Here is a 12,618-nt window from a genome sequence, read left to right as displayed (position 1 = left end):
TTAAATATTTACGATGTTCCATGGCTAATCCCAAACAGAGGTCGACGCCGGCCAGTTTTCGGCGGCGGCGGGGCCAGTTTTTTTTATTTTTCGGCCGCGTCGGCGGCGCGGCGTCCGAATGTTGAACGTATAGGAAACAAGTCCACGCGACATTAACAAAATTCCGAGTGGTCAACAAAACTTTGCACAAATTTCAAAATTGGCCACAGGACGTATCATAATCCTTTCTAGGGTTAAGCAGAAACTAATAATTCATATTTTAATTTCGATTTCGTTCAAATTTTGTTGTAAAATGTGTTGTGATTGCGGTCTCCAAACTTAAGGCTCTAAAATCAAACATCGAAGAGTTAAATAATTTCGAATCATTAACAACATCCCCACTTGGTTTAAAAAATTCGGAATAAGTAACGGATTCTATCTAACGATTACGAACTACAATTATCGAATTAAAGAATCGTGTTAACTTAAATTCCGGTCAAACAAAATTGCTTACCAAAATTCCATAATTCGATCGTGGCTAAATAATATGGAAAATGCAATTATTTTACAAAGTTCAACATATTGGAAAATTGGGGCCCCAAATCGAGGCAGCGGCCAAATTCTAGTCCAAAATAATTTGTAAAATTATTTCGAGCCATATTAAAGCAAAGTTTTAGTCAAAACTTGAATTTCTCAAAATTAGCAAAAAATTCGCACATTTTGGCTCAGATCTCGAAAACTGCTGGCGGGCCACCCCAATTTTATTACGGATTTTTGATCTACTAAATATTACGCAAATTTTAAGCCATCAAACTCGAAAATCGTTGGAAGATGAAAAAAACACTTTGTCATTGTATATATCTATCTTAATCAAATTTTTCGGCGGCGGCGGCCTCTAAAATAGTACCGGCGTCGATTTCTGATCCCAAGCTCTAATATTCCGCCCTCGCGGATCCATAAAAAATTCTCGTCCTCCAACATCCAATATTTATGATATATTCCGGCGAGCTCTGGGTTTTTAGGAAAATTTTTGATTTTTTAAAAAATTATCACATTCAGTATGTACATACATATGTACGTGCGTACTGTTACCATAAGTTTGTATTCACAGAGGCTTAATTTTTTCAAGTATTTGTTAAAGAAGAAACATAGCAAACTAAACTTTTCAGAATGTTTAATATATCTACATACAGGGTGGTTTAAATGTAATGGTACAATGGAAAATTTTAAAATGGGCAAAATTCGCAAATTTTGCATTATTTACCAAAGCTTAGCCAAAAATTTTGCAAAAATTTTGTCATCAATTTTGACATTAGAGTTGAACAGTCAAGAAAAAGTCAATTCCAAATTTTTGCAACTACATAATTTCTATCGCGAATAATTTCACGATGGGATGATGATAATGATATTTAATATCCTTCATTATCAGTTGTAAAACAATTTTGTGCTAAAAATATAGTTCCCCACATTTCTTGGCCACTTGTGAATGATTGTACATAATTATGTGTAAGCCTCTATAGATCAAAGGGTTTTAGGGATTCATATTTAAGTATTTGCCACAGGTTAAGTACACTCTTACGATTAGAAATCTAACAGAGCCGTCGCGAGACATTGTACGGCCTGGATTTCCTGTGCTGTGTGCGGTCTATGGTTTTTTTTATTTTTTTTTTCGTTATACAGGGTGGTGGTTTGTGTAAGTCATTTTAGCCTGCCCATTGGAGATAATTGAGGAGGGGTTGCAGGTTTTGTTACAATGGTCTTTATCATGGGAGATTGATGCCTAATATTTCGATTATCCTGTGGATGACGGAGAAAATTCGTTATTGTACAAAGCGAAAACTAAAATGGGTTTATCAACCAAGTCCCTTGCTGATTAATGCCAAGTTGCTTCCTGTGAAATGAACCATTTCAGTCATTTTAGTCTGCCCATTAGAGAACATTGGCGAGGAATTTAAGTAATTCAATTATAATTGAATTGAATCGCAATTACATACAAAAAATCGAAGTGAACACGAAATTCGGCTCAACGAAGAAATTGATTGAGGACAGGTTTAAGCAATAGAATTGTCATAGACCGCGATTCTAGGGGAGAAATTGGTGCTGTTCTTAAAATTTAATTTGAGCTTAATGCTGGAAATAAGACTCAATGGCTAGGCGCAAATAGTAGCCTTGGATTTTTCCGTCATTTTATAAATAGTGACCCTGCCCAAAAAGTAGCCGGGTCCCAGGCACCGATTTTGTAAATAGTAGACGCGGGCTACTATTCGAGTTTTTACGGTATGTACATATTCCTATTAAATTCTTCATTTGCTCAAGGGGCTTTCCTACTTTTAGCACGATACACAACTCTATTTACTTATTATACCGGCAATACTGGTGATTATCTATGTGAATATGCAAATCGGCAAATACGTACATATGTATGTATCCAGTGGCCGCCGAAAACAATTGGGACAATTTTTGAATTTATGCATTCGACTAACACGAGATAGTGGGAAAAATGCCCCATGTCCCCCGTGGCCATTCAATGCAAGTGGTCGTGTTTGTGTTATCATGCTGCCTGCCTATCATCAATGAATGAATCCATTTTTTCGTACTTACGTACATACATATGTATAAATATGTATGTATGCATGCACATATGTATGCACAGTTTATGCAAATAAGTAAGTTGATATACACATACGTACAGCTCTCAAGGCGATGTGCTTTGTGGCAAGTAATTTAGTAAATTTAAGATAAGCCCACACTCACTTGATGCACAATCATGCTATGTGGGCATGTCGCTAATAATTGAGGTGTGTCCCAACGTATGCTTACAGATTTGGACCAAACTGCAAGTCGATCACAAATATAATTAGTATGAAATTTGCAAATAGAACTATCTGCAAATGCGAAGGTTGGGCGGAGATACATATTTGCTTAAAAAGTAGGAAAAATGCGGACGAAATTTGGACAACGAAAAATTTGCCAGCCTTGGGGGTGCGATTTCTCCTCTTTTTATGCAAATATCTCCGCCACCAACTCAATCATAACGCTTAAAATTGTATGATAAATTCGTATCTTAAATAAGATTTTCCCTAATATCGAATTTTAAAAATTTTGTTCAACCTGCCCCAAAATCTACAAAAACCCACACAAACCCACAAAACCCACAAAAACCCAAAAACCCAAAAACCCCCAAAACCCCCAAAAACCCCGGAAAAACCCCTTGGGTTGGGTTTTTCTAGAAAAACCCCGGGGTTTTCCGAACCCTGCCCTACCCTCTTCCTGTGAACTGTTTATCTATGTATAAGATCCATGTTACACGTAGTTAATATGGGAGGGATATGATTCCTTAAGGTGGCATTGTATGCCCCAGTATGCGGGTTTTTAATATGAATTAATGTGTCTCATCTTTCCCTTCTTCCATATATTCAAATGGCGATTTTGAAACTTATTCATCTCTGTGGGTTTTTTACAATATGAAGATTTTAATGCACCTAAAAATCGATAATTTTTAGGTTTACAAAGTTACGGCTCTAGAATTTTGATTTTTTTCTTCCATGAGGAAATAAATATAAAATAAACAAAAAATAATCAGTAAAAACTAAATATTTTCTGATAGAAGAAGAAAATCAAAATTCTAGAGTCCTAACTTTGTAAACCTAAAAATTATCGATTTGTAGGTGCATTAAAATCTTCATATTGTAAAAAACCCACTGAGGTGAATAGATTTCAAAATCGCCATTTGAATACATGGAAGAAGGGAAAGTTGAGACACAGCAATTCAAACTCAAACCCCGCATACAAGTGCACGTTAACCCATTCCTCCCCTCAAATCGATCGCGTGCTTTTTACACGGCCCCAAAAGTAATTTTGTGCTGAAATGTCACGAGTCGATTACATATTTAATCGAAGTGCAGACACTCAATAACGTAGCTGAGGAGGAAGCCTTCACTCCTTGCCACTCTCATACATATTTTGAAGGATATTTGTTCGATTAGTGGACAATCAATTTTGAATTGCCACTTCCACTCAAAGATGTAAAACCACGAAAATTAGTGTCTTCAGCGCCCTTGAAGAGCGTCTACATCTTACGGCATCAAATAATTGGGTACAAAGCTTAAAATGTGGACGATCCCATATCAAGAATATCCATTTTTGTTCTGAGTTGGAAATTTTCGAGCAATATCAAATTCAAGAATTTTCACAAATTTTCTTATGCTCTTGAAGTTTTTCTGATGTATTTCTGATGTATACATAGATATCTTTGCCTTAGAAGAAACCCTAATTTCGAAATAGTTTAAGTATAAGTATGTCAAATCGTACATATAATCGGGTGAATAATGCTGCAATAATTTTCAAAATTCGAGTAAAATTCGAAGACCGATGAGGATTCGAAAGAAGTAAAAAACTAGAATACTCAATCAAGAACTAAAAGTGAGCCCGTATCCTTTCACTTTCCCTATTTTATCCTCCCTGCACAATTCAAATATTAGCGCTCTTGGTCTGCCGAGCGGGTGTGGCGTGGGCATCGAGTCAATCTTGTTGTGGGTTGTTGTTAAATCATGGGATGTTATGATTTTCGAATGGCATCGAAATCTGAGCGTGACAAGTCGTGACGCTTCCCTTCCCAGCTACGTGCAACAAGACTGTGATTGAGTGTCTGGACTTTGATTGTGCAATTATTGATTAGTGAATGGCACCAGTCACAAGCTTTTTCGCTTGCCATTGTCATAAAATAATCTGCATACGTAAGTGGGTCTGAAGAGGCGAGTGGCATGCTATAAAAACGGCACTGATATCGAGCCAATTGAGACAAATCAATATTAAACATTGTCCAGGTCAGGGTAATTTTATTAATCGGTTGGATTTTTTAAAAATGAAGTCGATTTCTTTGGTTGCAATATTTCTTGGAATTTTGACAACCTGGTCCAATTGCGAAATTATCGGTCTCGAGTGTTCTGTTGTTCCTGGCGAAGATATTGTGAGTACTTAGAAAATGGGTGGGGTTATTGTTGCCTTTTTGGTTCCTACTTTTCTACCATTGGTGTACTTTTTGAGATATTTTTATTCAATTTTTTTTTGTAATAAATAATTATTTCCAAAATATGTATGTCAAACTTGAACTTAAACTTCATATGTACATATATATGTATATGTATGTATGAATAATGTGATGTAATAATTAAGTAGATTCAGTCGCTTACTTTATGAGACGACTGTCTGTCTGTCGGTTAATTGTTAGGGTAAAATGAGAGTTGTGTAGAAATTGCTTATTTATAGGCAAGAAGAGTTAACTCATGAATTCCATACAGATTATTAGTCACTGAAACTACTTATGTGCATACGTATGTGCGTTTCTTGCAGTTTTTATTAAATATTATTAACATGGTACTACAAAACTGGTTGGAGCTACAAAAATTGTGTAAATTTTGATAATGCTGAGTAAACAGTTGAATACGAACATATGCATGCAGCTGGTTGACTGTCCCACGTGGGAGGAGGGTATGCCGACCTATTTTCCATACCCGCACGATTGTCGGAAATTCATCGTGTGCACGAATGGCCACCCGATCCTGCAATGTTGCGCGCCTGGAACGGTCTGGGATAATGACGCTTCGATCTGCAACCACGAAAGTGTGACCCCTTGCGTCACCGTCACCACGCCAGGACCGACCACACCCACCACCAAAGTGCCACCCACTACCACAGAAAATCTTCCCCTTGAGCCTGGGCAGATTTATAGAATCGTAAATTATTTCCACCAAGGGATAAGTCTTTCTTTGGTCTAGGTCAGGGTACGGAAAACCCCGGGGTTTTTGTTAGGTTAGGTTAGTAGTCCATAGTAGTAGTCATAGTAGTAGTCATAGTAGTCATAGTAGTCATAGTAGTCCTGGAATTGGCAACCCATCCCCATGGGTTTTAGGGGTAGTCAGGGTTTTAGGAGTAAACTGAGGCAGCGTCTCATTCCCTCAGCTTTGAAAACAATCTACTTTTTCCATAATTTCGCAACAAAGCTGCTTATTAATTCAGTTTTAAAAACCAATTAATCTATAGAATTGTTATCAACGTCCTGCTAGTAAGGGTCATTAAATTTGAAAATCCCAACTACCCGTGGGTATTTCTGATTTTTGCTACCAAAAAACGCACCAATACCCACAAAACCCTTAGAACCCTGGGTACCATGCCCTGGTCTAGGTACATGTATTTACATAGATGAAGGAGAAGCGTAATACATAAACAAAGGGCGGATATGTACACGCTTACAAACAGTCGGATTTTAAAAAAAAATGTGTATATTCGCCCTCTGATAATAAATATTTGCACCCTACATATGTTTTTTGCCTTGTTAGGAATCTGTATAACCTTGTTTTTAAGATAAATTGGTACGGCCTGTATTTATTTTATAGGCGCTGGAAATATACAACTCCAACTTGACCAATCTAAACAGAATCCACGCTACTTCTGATGTGGGGTGCTCAAATTTAGGACAGGTGTGGAAGTTGGAAATGACCGGTAGTAAAAAGACACTGATTCTTCTGTTTCGGAAAGTTGATATTTAATCGTGGAAAATGGTCGTGTGCCAGATTCGAGTTATCATTTTAGATCAGTTTTGAGTGGCAGGCACGCAATGTACGCATGTCACATTGGAGGTTCCACCCATCCCTGCATTTTTGTAAGGATACATTTGGATACATTTGCTTAAATATATTTGCATTACATTTGCAACATAAATAAAATAGTCTCCCGATGCAACCTTTGCGTGGGAGTGGAGTTTGACCTCTTTAAGCGGATCAAAATACTGGATAATTAGGAAGTTTGTTACAATTGAAAATGATACCCTTACGTACACCAGGTGAGATTTAGGATTTTGTTTTATTTAAAATGTTTTTAACCCAATTTATGTAAATACGCTTCAAATATTTGCAAGTATTGACAATGGATCCGGAATTAATGTGGAACTGTGCCCTCTGAACCCGGCGGACGATCCGGCACAATGGTGGGAATTCAGACGATGTTAACTCACACAAATTCACATATAAACACAAAAACAATTAAACAAAATTTAAGCAATAATTTGTCTCGAGTAGTATTTACATTACTCTGTAGAAATTTGCGAATTTATGTAAGTATGCCGAAACTGTCTATAAACGATTTATCAAAATAATATCATGAGCATGAACAAATATTTATTTTAAAAAATTATTTTAAACCAAGTACTTATGAATTTTAAGTTTCCCAATTTATTGGCAATTCATTCACTGATATTCTTTAATTTAAACATTATATCATAATTGTTTGACACTAGATGTTGGGGAAAATAGGCTTAATAAACCATAGTAACGTTAGCAGTAGCTCGGCCAGTAATACAGAAGTGAGAGAAGTGGATGGAATTGGTAGAAAATTTTGACATAATCTTCACTCTCACGATATAAAATATATGCATGCATGCTACTTGTACATATATACATATATCGAATGTGATTATGCTGTACATAACATCTACCTAATTAATTATTATTCTCAAACAAGATTAGAAAACCAGACAAATCCTTTTGTTTATATTCGGAGAGAAAGCCATACTCTTATTTATATCCCACTGTGGGATAAAAATTATTACCCGAGCGGTAGAGTTTCATAGTACCTCTGCCGTTGACAATCTTGTTCAAAAATTATTGAGAGTGTAGCCATGTCTGGCTCCATATTTCCTCACGGTATAATAATTCACGACGAATTTGCCTTTTTTAGTGTGGATGAAGACATAACGAATACTAAATATGTTTGTTGATGAGACTGAGTTTATTGCTAGATAAGTAAATTAATATGCAATTTTTAGGTTTTGGGTACATAAACTTTAAGATAAAGATTTAAGTATATCAGTTAGGATAATATTCCTTTATTGTACAAATACTGGACCAGTCGGGCGTAGTCTACAATACGATCTACTTTGGGACCCTTGACCATGATAGTACAGTCAGTTACTTGGTTTCAGAACAAGACGGGAAAAGGATAATTATTATTTCAGTCTTGAAAAATTTACTAGCCGCAGAAATGGTAAAGTTTGAAAAGATAAGATTTATTGGTTCGATAAATTTATAATTTGACACTTTCCCATCACTTGCATACTAAGGTGTTGTTAATTTAATTGAAAGTAGGATTATTGTCGAAAATTTAACATAATTTGTACGCCTTATTCACAGAGTGAGATTAAATGAGTGCTAAAAAACAATAAATTTGTAACATTTTTACAAAAGATTTGAAAAATAATTGAGCAGCTTTGTCATTAAATATTTTTTTGTTCCGGTTACATGAAAATATACGAATTCTGCATATGAATGCCAACCTAGCGTAACAAAGGATGAAATTTGGTGCCCATCAATACTTTACATGCCCATGCAATAACACATATTCAGGTTTATATATATAAAATATATGAGCCGGGAAGGTTTTTCTCCCCAAGCGAAATAATTCATATAAATATATATAAGTAGTTTCCCACGAGGCCACCCCTGACACTTATTTCTTACAATGGTATATAGGAGACCCCTTAAGGATCAGACTTTCATAAAATGTATCCGCAAACAGAAAAATGTCCACAGTATTTATATCTCCTGCCATACCGTGCAACAAATCTGTCCGTCTTCATCGTCCACCATTTAAAGGGAAAGGAAAAATCAGTTCAACATTTTCAGATTTTGTGTAAGCAAGCTTTTTTGTAGAACTAATTTAATTTTAATCACATCCAAATATGCACACAAAGGAATACATACTTAATACGTGTAATCGTTAATGAATTTAAACGACATGCGTTTGTTATCGGAAATGTAATTTATATTTAGTTACAAATATTTAAATTCATGTGTTTTTAAAGGAATGTTTCAAAATTTATATTTGTGCATAAATCGATACTCAATATTAAAAAATCATGTATCCACCTATATATTCATCACAAATTCAGCAGTTTGCATTAAAAACAATTTAGCAATCAAAAAAATTTGCAAACTTAATCCGAACGGGCAAGGCTGACAGAAATTTTTAAACCCAAACTTCCTATTTTTTGTTAATCATTTACCCCATTATTTTATTACGTTGCCAACTAAGCAAACTCGTAATTTATAATACATACCGTCCTCATTCTAAAAAAACCTAAGTGCTGTTGAGGTTTAATTTTAAAAAGACCTATGTATGTATAAAAGGGGGTGGAACGGGTGCAGGTATTCGAGCACGTGGGCGATTATGCAGGTAAGAAAAAATATTTTTGATTAATTTTTTTATTAATTAGCTTAATTTTCATACGGTCACTCACTTATCTATAATAAGATGAGATGATAAAACTGTTCAGATTAAAATACAGCGATTTATATAGATTGATTGTACGGCCTTGACACTGGCTTTACTGTAGACATTTATAATTTTGGTAAAAATGCATGTACCTGATGAGGGTTGTGGTAATGTATAGAAGGTTTTTGAGAAAAGCTGTCCTTGAACCGTCGGAAAATGGAGGACTATGAAAAAACCAAAACATGTGTCCGCTTAGTAAGGGTGAAAGCCCTTTATAAGATCGTTATGTCCGTCTGTCTGTCTGTCCGTCTGTCCGTAGCTCCGATAACTTTTGAACGGAAAGACATCGAGACTTGAAATTTTGAACGTAAACTCCTAACGTCAAGGGACAGGACGAGTTCGAAGATGGACACTGTGACATCGTCATCTGTGACGATGACGTCGTCACAGTGACGAAAAGTGGCGAAAAAGTGTCACGTGTCAATTTTGACATCTGACACATCGTTTTTAACTATTTATCAACGAGGAATTCGAAAATTCCTGTCATTTTGCACTTGGACGTCACCTGTGACGATGACGTCGTCACAGTGACGAAAAGTGACGAAAAAGTGTCTATGTCAATTTTGACATGTGACACATCATTTTTAGCTATTTTTCAATGTCGAATTAAATGGTGACCTCCATTTTGACCTCAGAGGTCATCTAAAGGTCATAGGGCATATATATGTCAATTTGACAGGAGATTTAACCCCGAATTCAATGGTGACCTCCATTTCTTTCACCCCTTGGATACATGCGTTGTAACGGTTTATTTTTAATAAATTGAGTAGATGCTCTTTAAAGTGAATAAATTAAAATTCCTCGCATTAAAACCGCTGCTTTACATGTGGAAGATATATATTGTTGGCGGAAACCGTTTTCGTATTTAACTAGACATTAATTTGAACCAGGTTTTTTTTTAGATTTTAAACTTTTCTGAATTTACAGGTGAAAATGTCATTACTTGGCAGCTTAATTGTTGTCATTCTTCTGGGCCATTGCATGACAGCCCAATCATCAGACACTTGTAGGCTTGGGTTAGTGGAGCGCAGTGTGCGTGAAAGACCTCCCTTTGACCGTGATTGCCTGTATCGTGACGGATGGATATGTTGGAACAGTGGTATGATAGAAATCTGTTATGATATTTTTTAATCAACACAGTTTTTAAACTCTTTCGTTTAATAATACTTGCATAATTGTAAGAGGTGGGAGGATAACTAATTTGGATAACTAGTCCAAGACAAGGCTTATCAAGTCATTAAATTTGTGCGTCTGAAATTCCCTTACCGTTTTATTCTTCTTGTTGTCCGGGGGGAGTCAAGATCTGCTAACCCTGTTTTTCGGCGTGTTATAATCATATCTTTGACATACATGACAAATGTTTTGTTGAAATATGTAAGTTTTTTTAGTCTAACTTCAACGCCGGGAAGCTTTTTATTAAATATAATATATACACACTAGTGTATAAGCCCGTCTTAAAGACGAGCGGAATTCTAGATTCATTTATTTAATATAAATGTATTAGAAATCCAAAAACACCGTCCAGCAGCTCCCATGCTATATGTAAATTTCCGTAACATTTATGAACTCTGCTTGGTTGAGAGATTAGAACCACTCCCTCTAAGTTATGTCACAGTACAAAACCTAAAGTAACAGTGCCACTTTTTTGGGGTGGAGCCAATATATGTATTCTCAGTAATGTTTTTGTTGTCTGGTATTTGCCTCACTAAGAAAAATAGCCTGGCACATTTGTAATGAATTACAAAAACTATTTTAATATGCAGTTAAACTGTTATATCGTATATATTATATATCATATTATATCATATATATTATATATGTTACGGCCTGTAAATACTACAGGAATCCCTAATATTAACTAATATTTTGGTAAGATTACTGCCGTAAAATAAACTTGTTTTCTTCTTATCATTGCGATGTCTAACCGACTGTTTTTTGTTAACGTATTTATTCATGCTTTGTATTTTCCTTACTAAGAAAAAGTAGAAGCTAAATTCTGTTAAACGAGACTGCTATGGATTATAATTCCGTAAATATACAAAATTGCAGATTTTTTATGCATCAAATCCGAAAATCGCTGTGATGGTTGGCCTCACTGCCCGCATGGGGAAGACGAACGGTCGTGCGATGACAAAGAGTATTTACCATGTCCCGCGGGCAGCACTAAGTGCGGAAACACAGATATCTGTGTACAAAATACTAAACACTGCGATCATCAGGATGACTGCCCTGGCGGGGAGGATGAAACTAATTGTCCCTGGAGCACCCCAATATCACCTCTGCACTGCCCTATTGGGAGATTTGGTTGCGATGGAATGTGCAAACCTGCTTATCTGTATTGCAACAAAAGGTACGACTGCTTCGATGAGACGGATGAACCCAAAAACTGCGACACTTCTAGAGTTTTTCAAGTAAGTTTTATACCCTTGACATATTGATACTTGCATAGTTGACATGAGAGCAGGGCAGTATAAGTACATGCCGTCGATTAAATTTTAAAAAGTGCAGCGTGTACTTACTTTTAGAAAGCCCCAAGTACACATAAAAACTAGTCTAAAGTGCAACCTAGCACTAAAATTGTCAACTAATTATGCAATAATGCTTTAATTAATAACATACATACGTATGAGGCTGAAAGATGAAATTCAATATTGTTCGTCTTAATCACAACGAGGAGTCACAACGAAATTCTGATTTTAACCCAAACGTTTTGTACGAGTCTCCAAAAAGTATTGGCAACATATGGCTGAAATCAGTGTGCGAAATTATTAATGTAATCTTCATGTACATTTCGTCATGGTAAGTTAATTAGATAACCAAATATGACGTTAGCTGCTTCAGAAGTCTAGATTGGTTTTGTTTTGGGCCAAAAGGTGACACTAAAACGGATATTTTTGGCAGAGAGAGAAATATTTAATCACGTCGCTTTTCAAAAATAAGCTTGGAGATGGAACACTTAAGCAGAAAACATGCTTCGGCATATTTACTAATCGAAACATATCAAATAAGTAAGAAATTAAACTTCTAGATGCTCGTTTTCAACGATTTGGCTGAAAAGGTCACCTGCGCCCATTATTGATAGAGTAATTAACAAAGAAGTTCGTCGACACAGTAGGATTTCAGCTCCAAAACTCAACTGGCTTTTGAGAACAAACTATGGAGTAAAGAAATAAAACAATACGGTGAACAGTCAAATTCATGCCATGGAGTTTAAAGGTCGAGTAGCCCAATGGACGTGTGGGCCTCCAAACGAAATTAACTAAGGCAATTGGAATTGGCTAAATACCGCTAACTGTAAGTTTTTTAATGGAT

General features: G+C 35.9%; 1 protein-coding gene across 1 annotated transcript; it reads left to right on the top strand.

Moving 5' to 3' along the window:
• Nucleotides 1-8,582: 8,582 nt before the first annotated feature.
• LOC118433692 (LDL receptor repeat-containing protein egg-2-like) lies at nt 8,583-12,385 on the top strand. The gene is made up of 5 exons (XM_035845879.1): nt 8,583-8,664; nt 9,162-9,207; nt 10,234-10,405; nt 11,356-11,717; nt 12,335-12,385. Exons 2-5 carry the CDS (start codon nt 9,202-9,204, stop codon nt 12,383-12,385), a joined length of 591 nt encoding a protein of 196 aa, XP_035701772.1. The 5' UTR covers nt 8,583-8,664; nt 9,162-9,201.
• The last annotated feature ends 233 nt before the right edge of the window (nt 12,386-12,618 follow it).

The sequence above is a fragment of the Folsomia candida genome, unplaced genomic scaffold (assembly GCF_002217175.1).
Source record: "Folsomia candida strain VU population unplaced genomic scaffold, ASM221717v1 Fcan01_Sc071, whole genome shotgun sequence".
NCBI classification, from domain to species: Eukaryota; Metazoa; Arthropoda; class Collembola; order Entomobryomorpha; family Isotomidae; genus Folsomia; species Folsomia candida.
Note: the sequence above shows the minus strand (reverse complement) of the source record. Positions and strands in the feature narration are given on the sequence as shown.